The sequence below is a fragment of the Hypomesus nipponensis genome, chromosome 9, assembly GCF_054491055.1.
Source record: "Hypomesus nipponensis isolate SF chromosome 9, ASM5449105v1, whole genome shotgun sequence".
In the NCBI taxonomy this organism is placed as follows: domain Eukaryota; kingdom Metazoa; phylum Chordata; class Actinopteri; order Osmeriformes; family Osmeridae; genus Hypomesus; species Hypomesus nipponensis.
Genome location: NC_140369.1, coordinates 8,223,061 through 8,236,705, shown reverse-complemented (window position 1 = coordinate 8,236,705; position 13,645 = coordinate 8,223,061). Strand labels below are relative to the sequence as shown.

At 42.4% G+C, this 13,645-nt stretch overlaps 2 protein-coding genes across 3 annotated transcripts; both read left to right on the top strand.

The window, feature by feature from the left end:
- Nucleotides 1–2,588: 2,588 nt before the first annotated feature.
- Nucleotides 2,589–4,026, top strand: LOC146272649 (caveolin-2-like). Its single transcript, XM_084705218.1, has 3 exons — nucleotides 2,589–2,872; nucleotides 3,182–3,369; nucleotides 3,477–4,026. Exons 1-3 carry the CDS (start codon nucleotides 2,651–2,653, stop codon nucleotides 3,625–3,627), a joined length of 561 nt encoding a protein of 186 aa, XP_084561344.1. The 5' UTR covers nucleotides 2,589–2,650; the 3' UTR covers nucleotides 3,628–4,026.
- A 143-nt stretch (nucleotides 4,027–4,169) lies between these two features.
- LOC146272648 (caveolin-3-like) lies at nucleotides 4,170–6,725 on the top strand. Of its 2 annotated transcripts, XM_084705220.1 has the most exons (3): nucleotides 4,170–4,360; nucleotides 5,256–5,427; nucleotides 6,084–6,725. In XM_084705220.1, exons 2-3 carry the CDS (start codon nucleotides 5,317–5,319, stop codon nucleotides 6,423–6,425), a joined length of 453 nt encoding a protein of 150 aa, XP_084561346.1. In that variant the 5' UTR covers nucleotides 4,170–4,360; nucleotides 5,256–5,316; the 3' UTR covers nucleotides 6,426–6,725. The 2 variants fall into 2 exon arrangements, with proteins under 2 accessions (XP_084561346.1, XP_084561345.1); XM_084705219.1 differs by lacking the exon at nucleotides 4,170–4,360 and having other exon boundaries at nucleotides 5,104–5,427.
- The last annotated feature ends 6,920 nt before the right edge of the window (nucleotides 6,726–13,645 follow it).

The following is a 13,645-nucleotide window of genomic DNA, read 5'->3' as shown; positions in this document are numbered from 1 at the left end:
ATACCTGCATGGCCAGAAGGAAGCAGGCCTAACCATACATACTGTGGTCTATGTGGAGAAGACTCCATTCAACGCTTCACATGGCTGTCTTTTCTATGAAACACCCACATTGCCTGACCCTCACCAACCATGTTGGACATTATGCCATGAGATTAGAGAGACAGTGTCTGACCTGGTGTGCTGTACCCATGGATACAGCCAGACTAGCAGGTGCACAAAAGGAACACTGTATGACATCATTCATATCCCACATAAGCTCTTGGCAGAGAGAGAGGGGTAGAGAGAGAGAGAGAGAGAGAGAGAGAGAGAGAGAGAGAGAGAGAGAGAGAGAGAGAGAGAGATGGTGAAATGCATCTTTAATTCATCTAGCCTCTCATCTATCCTTGCCTCCCTGAAATGACATATGAATGTGACTGATCGTCGTCCAGGTCATAACTATTCACCAGCCACCATGAGCCCGCATGTGGAGGGTCAGGTGTGCGAAGGCCAGAGTGGCCTTTGCACACCTGACACACATGCACACACAATCCCTTTCCTCTAGCTCCCACACCCCTTCCTCCCCCCCACACACACACACACACACACACACACTCTTCCATCCAGACCATCTGGCGAGGTGTGCAGACCATTAGCATACCACTGTCTCCAGCTATAGCACACACAGGAAACTCTCAGTCATCAATACATCATGTTCCTTCTGTTTCTCTGCCTGGTTAAAGTTATCTCTTTACAGTGAGCACCACACCATCTGCTTTCTACTGTATACTGTTGTAGACTTGTAATTCTTCATACAAATAAACTATTCATAAACAACAAACACCTTTTGCTGTTTTTGCAGTGGTGATTTTAACATATACAACACTATTTACTGTGCTACACAAGACTAACATGAACATCAACAGTGTGTGCATCCTGTCTTTAAATGCATTGTTGTCAGAGCCTGACAAGTTTGTGCATGGCATGATTCTCCAAACCTTAATAATGACTAATAATACCAGTGTGAGGATGATCTGTTAATGGGTCCAAAGGTTAATAGAGAATAAGGGATTTTCCTGAAAGCCTGTTGGAAAATTAAGCTCACACCTGGGGGAGAGATGAGAGCCAAGGACAACTCTCCATTTCACATCATAGTGTCCCAGAGGAGCGACATTCTCTCTCTCTCTCTCTCTCTCTCTCTCTCTCTCTCTCTCTCTCTCTCTCTCTCTCTCTCTCTCTCTCTCTCTCTACCTCCCTTCCTCTCTCTCTCTCTCTCTCTCTCTCTCTCTCTCTGTCTCTCTCTCTCTCTCTCTCTCTCTCTCTCTCTCTCTCTCTCTCTCTCTCTCTCTCTCTCTCTACCTCCCTTCCTCTCTCTCTCTCTCTCTCTCTCTCTCTCTCTCTCTGTCTCTCTCTCTCTCTCTCTCTCTCTCTCTCTCTGTCATGCTTACATAGGTTGACAGACACTACCTATAACTTGGAGTAAGCATATGTCTCTGCTAACTGATGAACAACTTCCTCACATTTTAGACAGACATTATTCTCTCTTAGCCTGATCTTCATACCAGAGGCTTCCTGTTTCAATTGAGATATGTTTTTTTCCCCAGAAAATGTTGATGGTAATTTTGTTTTGGTTGTATTAATCCCCATTAGATATTTACAGTCACTTGTGTTTATGTGACCAATCTTGATCCGCATGGGTGGCACTCACTGACAGGAACAGCAGGAACAAGTCTCAGGTTGACCCTCGCCACCATCTAGTGCTTGTAGTTCTCATGCAGGGTGAATCATGTCAAATCATACAATACAATTTAAACTACATAACTCCACTATATATCTCACAGCCAGCAGTGCATGTCATAGTGTAGTCTGGGGCTACACCAAAATGAAATAATAAGCTGTACCCTTCCAGTTGTTGTTAACAGGTCAATGTTTAGAGCAGAAGAGGAGTACTTGCAGAAGCACCAGATCATGTTTCGGGTGTGCCAAACTAACAGCCTCTATAAAGATAGCTCATATTTACTCAGGAGGCCAAAGGGGGGCACTGTGGGGCTGCAGAGCCCCCAAAGTAGTAAACCTCTTCTCAGCTTAGAGAGCCAGAAGATGTAAAGATCTATACAGACATTTCAGACCACATATCAGACTCCACACCACACAGTCAGTGCCCAACGTACAGAACACAAGGATATTGATGAGTCTTGGCTCTGTCATTACCTACTTTACAATGAAACATGTACCACATATTTCTTTCTTGTCAGCTTTTGCAATTTGCTGTAGTTTCCTCAGTCTGTCCTTTAACTATTTCCTGCCAGTCTCTGGTCAGTCAGTTATACTACAGGTCTTAATAAGATACAACTGTTTCCAGTCAGTCCTCCACAGTAGTATTTATATCCCCCACACCCAGTCTCTCTAGATCTCCCTCCCTCTCTCTCTCTCTCTCTCTCTCTCTCTCTCTCTCTCTCTCTCTCTTTCAGGACACTGGGAAGTGATCCTCTCAAGTCAGCCAAGCTGGAAATACCGACCAGGCCACAGTCACTTTCCAAATTTAACCCAGTGCAGTGGTGGGTCCAGGGGCCTGATTGGTCACCCTCTGTTGGATAGTATCAGTCTGCTGTACGACTAGGGGCTAGTCTTTGGCTCTGCAGATCTGTGAGTATTGCTCTCTCTCCATGTCCATATGGACCCCATGATGAAGGAGGATTATACTGAGGAGACAGAGATAGACCTGGGGGATTCTGAACCGGAGGATTCAGATGAGCAGGAGCAGCCGGAGCCCTTGTGGAAGGCTCCTGCAAGGGAGGAGGAGGAGGAGGACATGATATCAGCGTTGGTGGACATCAGTGATACCAAGCCTCTGCTCAACATTAGAGACCCCAGGGGAACCAATGACTGTCTGAAGGTACCTGGCCCACCCTGGACAGGATGACACGTTGACATGTTGACTGTCTATGTTATTTCATGAATTCACTGGTTTAAGTTTTATTTTATGATCACATTCAATATTTTAAAGATATTTAGTGAGCAAAAAATGAAAGTGTTTATCAAGAAAAAATTGCAGCTGCATTCTGTGATTGTACTGCCCTCTTGTGTGCGTCAGCTCAGTCACAGTTTGGTAGAACAATGGATGATGACGGTCGATGAGTTCACCTCGCAATTGTAACCTCCTCTGTGACCTCCCCTGACCTCTGACATTCGTTTCTTGGCCCAGGTCACCTTTGAGGATGTGATAGCAGAGCCAGTGTCGGTGCGTAGTGGAGACAGGGTGTGGATGTGGAGTAATGCCCTGTTTGAGGTCACTAGGGTGTGGATCTACAGGATCGTCACAGTCCTACTGGCTGTTCCAGTCTCCATCCTCTCTGGACTCCTCTTTGCCATCCTCAGCTGCCTCCACATCTGGTGGGTCTGACGTCTCACAGCCTACTGGATAACCCTGCCCCAGGATGTGCACCACCAGAGTTTTTTTTCTTTTAGTTTCTAACAGTGTGTTTCTCCCACCATGACAGGATGGTTAGCCCCTTCATTCAGAGTGTCCTCATAGGCTCCAGCTGCCTGCAGGCGTGGTGGAGCATAGTCCTGGATGTCGCCGTGCGTCCCTTTCTCTCCAGCGCCGGCAAGTGCTGTGGAGGCATCAGTGTTCACCTGGCACGGGAATGAGAGGATCTCTGTCACATGTGGGACTAGGTTTGGGATGGTCCCCTATGCAGTCTTGAGCTGTGTTCTCTGGCTGAGGTCCTCTAGATGGCCTTACTGTATGTCCGGGCTTGAGCCAGGATGTCTGAGAGCTTTCACTGACTGGACCTCTGAGCTCAGAACAGACTGGGGACTTGGAACAGTGTCTGATGATATGCATACATAGGTAAATCATGGTGTGAGGTTAAATACCTACATTGGTATTACATGTAGCACCTTTATCAGAATTGCATGCAATTTACATATTGCGTACTTGATGGACACACTTGGTTCAGGTGCACTTCTGACATCTAGATTATTCTCTCTATGAAGACTCACCACAGTTCAGTACCAAAGTCATTAAAAACAACAACTGAAACATTACTGAAACTGTGAATTTGAAAATGTTTTGGGATAGAAGAACAACCATTGGAATGAACATGTTCTCAGAGATTCTATGAACATAGAGCTTTTGTACAGAGTTTTTTGACGTGGAACCCAAAAATCATCATCATAACGTGATACAGAGAGCAGGAGACTACAGTTCATACAGCGCAACTTCATCAATGTGTATGTGTATAGTGTGCACACTATGTCATATATGATGAACTTCAAACACAGAGTGTGGGTCTGTGTTTCATTCCACTTGTCTTAAGGCCCTGGTGGGACACATCCAGACCGTTCTCTGGACAAGAGAGCATCATCCACACACCACGAGGTGAGCAGGAGTTCATCCTGTACAGGTCTACGGTTTGTTTACTTAAGAAAAGCTGTTCATGCTGCAGACTTTTGGCTTTCCATAGTGTACCAAGGCTCTTTGTAATAAATGTGTTGCAGGCGAACAGCCATATACCCATGTTATAGAAAACAGATGTGACTACAACACAGTACTTATTACAATTTGCAACACTTTCTACAAAGTGTGTGTCACAATTCAACATAATATCTGTATTTATGCTCTTGCATTTACAGCTACATTGGTCTCTAAATTGTTATACAAGTAGCAACAATGCTCCATCTAATTGTTGTGTGTTACGTAAAATAAGAATTGAACGCCTTTAGAAGTTTATTGCCACAGTCATTCAACCCGTTCAGATGTTGAAGCTAATTTGGTATGGCTGATTATTACTGCAGTGCAATCTTATGTGTGGACAGACTACAGCTTCACAAACACAGTGCAATAATTACGGTTGTGACTTAGCAGGATGGTGTCAGATACAACACAGTCTTGCTTCTCCATTTACAAGATTGTGTCGGGTCCCCATGTGAGCTACTGTATGGGACGAAGACAAAGAATGGGTCAAACTGTGTGTGTGTGTGATAGAGAGAAAGAGATAGAGATAAAAGATAGATAAATAGATAGAGAAATAAAAAAGAGAGAAAAGAGAATGTCTATGCATATGTGTGTATGTGTGTGTGTAGATGTGAGCAGAAGCCATTTGACAGGCTGGGACTGGCAGTAAGGCTGGCATTCCATGAGTGACATCACACTGAGTGAAGACTCAGACGCCTGTACACAGCCCCTCCCTGTCCCACTGCCCATTGTGACTGGCTCTGCTCCTTTCAGACACAGGCCAGCCTAGACTGAACCCCCACTCTCCTTTCACCCCCAGCAGCACCAAGGACCAGCCACCCAGCCCTACCCGAATCCTCCACCCTCCTGCAGCCTCCACCATGGCTGAGATCAACCACAATCAGGAGCAGAAGTTCCGGAGAGACAGCCACACCAAGGAGATAGACCTTATCAACAGAGACCCACAGAAGATTAATGAGGACATAGTGAAGGTGCAGTACCGTGTTTGTGCAGTGTTCAATAGAATCTGATACAAAACCTGTTCAAGTATGCTACAGAGCAGCTTGAAGACCGTCTTTTGTGTGCTTCTCGTATCAAAATTTATTAAAATAGCTGTCTAGCTTCAGTGCATTACAGAAGGTTGGCTAAAGATACCAGGTCTATTTCTAGGCATAGAAAAAGGGTGTGCTATAGATATGGACTATGAGAGAACCTCTCTGTATCCCTGGAAGGGATTTATTTAATTTGAAATAATCTTGTATTAATTGATCGGTAAATTATTATTTTCAATCTACTTGATCTGTCTATTATAGCAGGTTTATAGAAAGCAAACACTGAACAAAGTGAGAATACCAGTGCAACGATTTGTTAATGGACCCCTTTGAACAAATACTGTATACTCAACTCCAGTCTGCTTCTGGTGGTGATTTACATATGGCCTGCTTGGCCTTTAACAAGGTATAGTTGCAATCCCAGGGCTTTTTAATTCTGTAAATACATTTACCCAAACAATTTAATTTGCAATTACAGTTAAACTGATATTTCAGAGAGGCCAGCCTAGAAGTCTTACATTAACTCATGTGAACCTGAGTAAAAGGTACATCAAGTGTGTGTGTGCTGATGGCCTACTCCCTGCCTGCTGTTGCAGGTAGACTTTGAGGATGTGATCGCTGAGCCAGACGGCACCCACAGTGTGGACGGGGTGTGGAAGGCCAGCTACACCACCTTCACCGTATCCAAATACTGGTGCTACCGCATCCTGTCGGCCATTTTGGGCATCCCTGTGGCTCTACTCTGGGGATTCCTGTTCGCATGCCTGTCCTTCTGCCATATATGGGCGGTCATGCCCTGCGTCAAGAGCTGTCTGATCGAGTCCCAGTGTTTTAGCCGTATCTACTCGCTAGCTGTGCACACCTTCTGTGATCCTCTGTTTCAGGCTCTGGGGAAGGTCTTCAGCAATGTCAGGGTGGTCTTAAGCAAAGAGGTGTAAGACTGCCCCGTGGCATGCTGTAGCAGTAGCAGGATTAGTCCTAACCTGGGTCTGACCTTCTGGAAATATCAACGCTTCACTAAACAAACACTGATGACAAGAGAAACATTTGTGTATTCTGTGGTTGAAGTTTGGTAACAAATTGCCTGACAGCAAAGTCTGCAGTCAACAAGACCTTACTAGGTAACGTGTCTTGTTTGTTTTTACTGCATTTATTAAATGTCTAGTGATAGTTATGCCATTTCGGACACTTTGTTTTCTACTCCTGACAGTCACAAAATAAATTGATTTTGTAATGTGTTTCAGTGGTACTTATGAAGGTTGACACTCAAATAAACAAATGACTGTTGTACTTCTCTGCATAATGGTATGGGAATCTAGCTTCATCAACATAAACAGAATTTGTGATTGATTGGGAAACTATAGTCCAGATGTTCCCAATAAATTGTAGTTGATCAGCAGGTATGTTTTATTAATGTAGGTTGAATAATCCATGTAGGGGAAACAAAAGAAAATCTTTCCTACCTAAGTGACAGCTTAGTGATAGTTGATTGACAGTTGAGTGGACCTTGAATGAATGACATATGTTATGGAATATGAATCTCTGCCCCTTATGGTTACATTTGTTTGCCTCTATACCATTTACTGTAAGATGCCAACAAGATTCTACAAGACATTTTCAACTGGCTATATCCAATGTTAAGATATGTTGTGGTATGCGAATTAGCACATACATTTTTATGCAGGGTTTGCTCATGTTACAAAAAAAACCCAATTGTAATACATTTTTTATTTGTCTTAATGTAAGTCACAACAACTCAGTAATTTTCATTGTGATATCTAAAGGTTAATTTTTTTTGCCTATTCACATCAGAAAAAATAGTGAATAGGCATATGAATAGGCTACATTTGGGTCTTTTTTGAAACTTTCCCCTAATGGGATTCTTCAGGGCTTTTTTTCCTTACCAGGACATATTGAGGATACAAAATCAGTTGACTTTGCTTCTGTTGCAATTTGTCCTAGGTTGACCCGCATTTTGGTTTTAAAAGACTGGACTATCATGTTGCCAACATAAATACACAAGCATGTCTCTGTTACTAGATGTATCTTGGTATGTGTGACTGACATGGTAATATCAGAAATGGTAGTCTATAGGACTCCCAACGCGTTTAGCAAGTTGCAGACTCCATAATAAAGAGGCCAAGTTTGTGAAGTTCCACCCGGTAACATATCAACAAAGCATGAGGAATGCTGTATATCTGATTCTTTTGCACAGAGATGATCCACATGATAACAGTGTCATCACTGTATGAACGGAGGTAGGCTATAAACAGGAGAGGAAAACCCCCAACAGGCTCCAGTGATAGGCATTGAGGCTTGTCCGATTGTCCGGGACAAGTAAAACTCATTGTAGGACAAGTATAATGAAGACTGAACTTGCCCGAACGGACAAGTACAAAAAATAAATATAAAAACGTTTGTTCGTATCAGTGCAAGCAAAAGCAACATTTTTTATAATGCAGTTACAGTCTGACACTAGGCCTAATGAATCCGCGCATTCATGAATGGATACGCGTGTTATACCACTCGTGCCGTGAATGTAGCCCGCCGGCGCCAATATTGTCCTCGCGATTGTGTCAACTTTAACTCTACTTACTTTTCGTATCAGTTATCGGTTAGCCGACATTGGCGTTTAAAGTGGAGTTCAGTGAGAAAATGTTTCTTAAAACACTGAAACCTGGGCAAACACCAGGTAAGCGCCCCATCCCTCCACCACGATTAAACACGAATCAACCTAATGCTAAAAATGCCTAGTTCGAGGCGAAAGAGTGAGAAGATTCGTCCCGACCTGTCCAGAAGTTTCCCTGTCTTCGACATGATAGGCTACTGATGGAGAGAGATGATGTAGGCTACTGCTCAACTGTGGGATTTCTCTGGTATTGCAGACAGGTAAGTCCACTGTCATAATTTAGCTTAAACAAATGTAGCTCTAGCTATATAGCCTATCAAACTTGATCTCAGAGAATCAGTCGCTTTAAACCTAAATGTCATTTTATTATGTATAGGGCCTACACCACTGGAAATGTTAGCTTTACTTCTTAGCTGTCGTAGCTTAGGCTACATTAGCTTTCCAATGAACCAATAGTATATCCCTAAATTTCAAGCAAAGTTATGTCCAAACTGACCTAACATAGCCCGACGTTGGCATACTCACAATTCTAGTCAGTATGGGGTGTTTCAACCAAGCCCCCACCCCTCGGCTTGAAGCAACGGCCCCGGTGGATGTAGGTGGTATTTTAGGTTCCCATGTCTTCCGGTCGTTTTTATTCTATTAACTCCAGTCAACATTTACAAAACTATCTCCCCCAATAATTTTTGTTCGATTCTCGAACCTGGCTCATACTACTAGCTTTTTCAAAGAATAATTGTTCCTGATTTTTGCTAAGTTTGAAACCAATCCAAATGGGTAAACTAGCACCCCATTTATTTGCCTACGTCAATAAAAGTTACCTGCAAATGCGCTCGCGGATACTAACAGGGCACGAGCACAAAAGTTCACATTGGCCGATAGCCGATTTACATTGAGCTGAATGAGCCATAGACTTATATTGAATGAGCACAGGGAAAAATGGCTTGAGTTGCCTGCTTTGTTGTAGCAAGTTTAGCAAATCGTTGTCACACATACATGAAATGTTGTTAATATAGTTTATTCAGGTTATTTTAAAACAGATTTGATTTTTCATAAAAACGTTCATGACATGATGGCAAATATATTATGTTAAGCGCAAGCATATTGTTGACATGTCTATCTGGAGCAAAGACGAAGATTAATACTTTAACTGTTAACCACAATAGGAAATGATATGTATTTATATAATATTAGTCTTGCCTTCAGAAGCTTTTGTTAAACACACCCATCATTCTTTTTTTGATCGTGTCATCAAGCCAGACTGCTTTTGTGGGACAATGAAGGTCCTCAGTTTCACCCCCACTTAGCCTACATCTGATGGAAACGTCTTGTAGCCTATATGGTTCTATGAATATGCCCCTTTCAAAGGCAAATGTTCAATAAACTATATTTTAAACACACTTCTCTAGCTTTTATTTATTACATTATTAACTCTTGTTAGATCACGTTATTATCCATTAATAGACGTTTGGTTTTCTAGGTTGAACATGGGTCACATTTCGACACTGATGTGAAATTGAAGGCAATGTGAAATTCGAGGCATTTTGTTTGAATATAAAGTTGACAGTAAGCTGTGGTAAGTCTGCATTATGGAAGATTTCGGTTACCAAAATAACTATTAAGCTTTCTTTGCCTGGTGAGAACAACGACAGAGCTGTTCATGTTAACAGTTTATTTCATCCGATACAATGCCTTGGAAATCATACTCATATCACAAAGAAAAAAAGCATCATATGTGATGAGTTCCATCTAGAATAGCCCTTTATTTAGCCCTATAGCCTATTTCTAAAAAACAAGTGAAAGGAATACTATAGTGACAGAATACATTTCCGTTAAGTTTGCATCATGTGTCGGATTCTTATCGAACTTGTACCCCATTCTGCCCATAGATTCTGCAACCGCAATGCCCACGCGCTTGTAACCATATAAATCTATGCTCGCGACTGGTTGTCGCAAATTATGACGTGTACAGCTAGTTGCAAGCGTGCACGAGGTCTCGGAGCTAGGGAAAAAAAGAGCCACTGTTTAAAGCTAGACCGGAAGACACGGAAGTGGAAATATGGCCGCGTCCAGTCTCGCGCTCTCGCTTGCCTCACTGCGCCACTGAGCACTTTTCATAGAAATGAATGGGGACGCCATCTTGGAAGACAAAAGTAGCTTACTCTAGTTATATTAACTCTATGGTTTCAACCAAACTCGTGGTACAAACAAATGACTCTCCGCTCAATTGGATAGACCTACAACCAATCAGAGCAACGTAATATGTTGTTTGTTGAAAACAAATTCAACCCAAGCGCTCTTTGGTGATGTGGTTGAATACGTCACTGTTGATCATGTGTCCATCATCGTATAAAGCCCGCCCTGACAATTTGATTGGTCCGGACAGCTCCTGTTCGGACATAGTTTTTCCCCAACCAAGGTTCCCCAGACCCAACTTCCCAACCAAATTATGCCTAAGCCGTGCAACGGAACCAAAGGCGATCAGGATGATAACTTGTTTTTACAACCACAGAATTTACTGTGGCAGAAAGGTGCATATAAACATATACAGATCTTAATTTAAAAAGTACAATGTATAAATTAAATTAAAAGCCTAATACTAAAGAGCTAAACAATGACTACCGGAGAAACCCTAATAACAGTAGGTTCACTCCTACTGGAGGAACCCCAATTAAGCACACCCAATTAAAGTAGAGCAGAGCCGAGCAAACAGTAGTGCCGTTTGTGACTGTGGCTTGCTTGTCAGCTACAGTTATCTTCACTTTTAATAAACATATAAGGATCGTAATTAAAAAAGTAGAATGTATAAATAAAATAAATCTAATACTAAAGAGCTAAACAATATATAAGATATGAAATAGATTAAGCACAATTAAGCACACCCAATTAAAGTAAAATGGAGTAGAGCAGAGCCGAGCTTGCATGTGCCTAAACTGTAGTGCTGTTTGTGACTGTGGCTTGCTAGTGAGCTAAAGTTATCTTCACTCATAGCCGCCCAGCCGACCGTCGAGCCGAGCGGAGCTGAGCTTGAGCCGAGCCGCGCCGCTCGTGACTTTGATCGTGACTGTTCCTAGTTGGTCAGCTACTGGTTACCTTCACTTTTAACAGCTTGGCTCGGCATTGCACTATGGAGGATTTTTTGCCGTTGTAATTAATTTTATTAAATGATTAAATTTGGTTTAAATAAAGTATTAAACCAACGTAGAGGTGAATAGCACCACCCAGTGTATTGGAATTTGTTATTTATCTCTGCGTTAGATCAGACGATCACTAGAACAGACGTTAAGATCCGCCTACCAACTTTGATGGGAGAGTTTGACAGATAAAATAAATTCATGAAGCACTACAACACGTGGTGATATGAAAATGCAATTGACTGAGGGCCCTGTTTAGCGTATTGCATTTGAATATTGTCCACTGCACAGTAACACAGGACCATGATGAGATCCTTGTCATTCCAATGGTATATAACATGACTGTTTTCGCGCATGTTTACAATCCGTAATTACCCGATATATGTGACGTATGCAGCTAGGTCCCCGGTACCGGGTACCCTAACAAGTTTATGTATTTAATTCAAATTGTAATTAATAGTTGACCCATTTAAGTCATTTAATGGTGTATTTATTTGATAAAAGTTGGCACTTTTTTACTCCTCCATAGTGCAATGCCGAGCCAAGCTGCTTTGTAACCATGACTAACAGGTCAGCTCACCCTCACCCTTCACCTTTCGGCAGAGCCGTGCCAAGCAGCCGAGCCGAGCCGAGCCGAGTCGAGTTGAGCCGCTTTGTGACAGTGACTGGGGCTAGCTAGTGAGCTACTGTTATCTTAACTTTTAGCCATTGAACCGAGACGACCCAAGCCACCAAAGGCAAGCATACCCAATTTAAGTAGAATTGAGAAGAAAAGAGTCAAGCCTATTACTGTAGGTAAACACACATTTAGTCATTTTTTTTTGCAGATGCTAAATGACACACAAGCCTAAACCATAGTGATTGTGACTGTGGCTAGCTAGTTAGCTACCATTATCTTTTGCCTAAACCATGCAACAGAACCAAATGCAACAGAATCTGTTTTTATTGCCATGTAAGTTTACACAAACACAGAATTTACTGTGGCAGGAAGGTGCATACAATAAATATATACAGACCTTTTTTTATTTATAAATTCTACTTAATCTACGTAATTCTACTTTCATTCTAATTAAGTCTAATACTAAAGAGCTAAACAATATGTAAGACATAAAATAGATATAAATATAAATTTAAGCACACCTAATTAAAGTAGAATGGCATAGAGCCAAGCCTGTGTGTGCCTAAACCATAGTGATGTTTGTGACTGTGGCTAGCTACCATTATCTTCACTTTTACTAATGCTCTGCTCTCTTCTCTACTGACATTTTTCTTCCCCGTGGATTATTACTGCAGTTCCCTGCCTCCCACTTTATCCTGACCCAACCCATGGTTTGAGGGAGAAGCCAGCAAATTTCAGGATCTCTTCACCCCCCTCGGTTATCTTAAAGAGGTCATTGATTGTAGAACCGAATTTACCTTGTCACAGATGAATAACAACAGTTCAGTGGGTAAAATGGACATACAGTGAACACCAATGTCATTGACACCAGCCTGGCTTCCAGTCCAACTTAGCCCCACCCACAACAAAAATTTGGTCAGGAAGTTGGGTCTGGAGGGGCTTGTATTGGGGACAAACTATATAAAACCAGGAGCTGGGCGGACCAATGAAATTTCCAGGGCGGTCTTTATACGATGATGGACAGATGATCAACAGTAACGTAATCACAACGTCACGAAAGAGTTTGAATCTGTTTTCAACAAACAACATATTACGTTGCTATGATTGGTTGTAGGTCTATCCAATTGAGCGAAGAGGCATTTGTTTTATGAGTTTGGTTGAAACACGCCCCGTAGTCACAGCCCAACGGAGAGTTATCAGCACTGGCGCCTTAATGCACGGGCTTACCTGGGCTTAAGCACGGGGCCTCGACCAATCAGGGGCCTCTTAATAATAATACAAAATAATAATGATGATAAACGTCCGTATTCGCGGTGTCATTACTCTGCTCTACAGCGCATCTGGTGGTGGATGTTGAGGGAGCCCCCCGCCCCCCCTCCCCCTTATCTAAACAAAATGTAACATTTTCAAATAAATAACCCAAGTTGTCATGTAAATCTACAATTCAAGATGCATGTTTGTCCAGATTCCTTTTTTCAGCAAGATAGCCAGAGCTAACTAAGGCTGATTGAATCACAATAGTTTGTTTACTAAGCTGTAGTGCTAACGTTACCCACCTAAGTCGATCCTGTTTGCTTCGACAACAGAAGTGGAAACAACTAACATAATCATTTCGTAATCAAGTACATTCAGGTGTTGGACAAGTAAAAAATATGTCTAACTTGCCCGATCGACAAGTGGCCCCAAAAATGTATGTCAACCCCTGCTGCTCTCTGACTATGTAATTCCACCTTTGGCCACTTGGTGGAACTATCTGGTTGATTGTTAGGCTCTTTA

Excerpts from the sequence above, each read along its gene's own strand:
- LOC146272648 (XM_084705220.1), top strand. The coding sequence starts at position 5,317 with ATGGCTGAGATCAACCACAATCAGGAGCAGAAGTTCCGGAGAGACAGC. Across the intron at positions 5,428-6,083 it reads TTAATGAGGACATAGTGAAG|GTAGACTTTGAGGATGTGAT; the intron begins GTGCAGTACCGT and ends CTGCTGTTGCAG.
- LOC146272649 (XM_084705218.1), top strand. The coding sequence starts at position 2,651 with ATGGACCCCATGATGAAGGAGGATTATACTGAGGAGACAGAGATAGAC. Across the intron at positions 2,873-3,181 it reads GAACCAATGACTGTCTGAAG|GTCACCTTTGAGGATGTGAT; the intron begins GTACCTGGCCCA and ends TTCTTGGCCCAG. Across the intron at positions 3,370-3,476 it reads CTCAGCTGCCTCCACATCTG|GATGGTTAGCCCCTTCATTC; the intron begins GTGGGTCTGACG and ends CCACCATGACAG.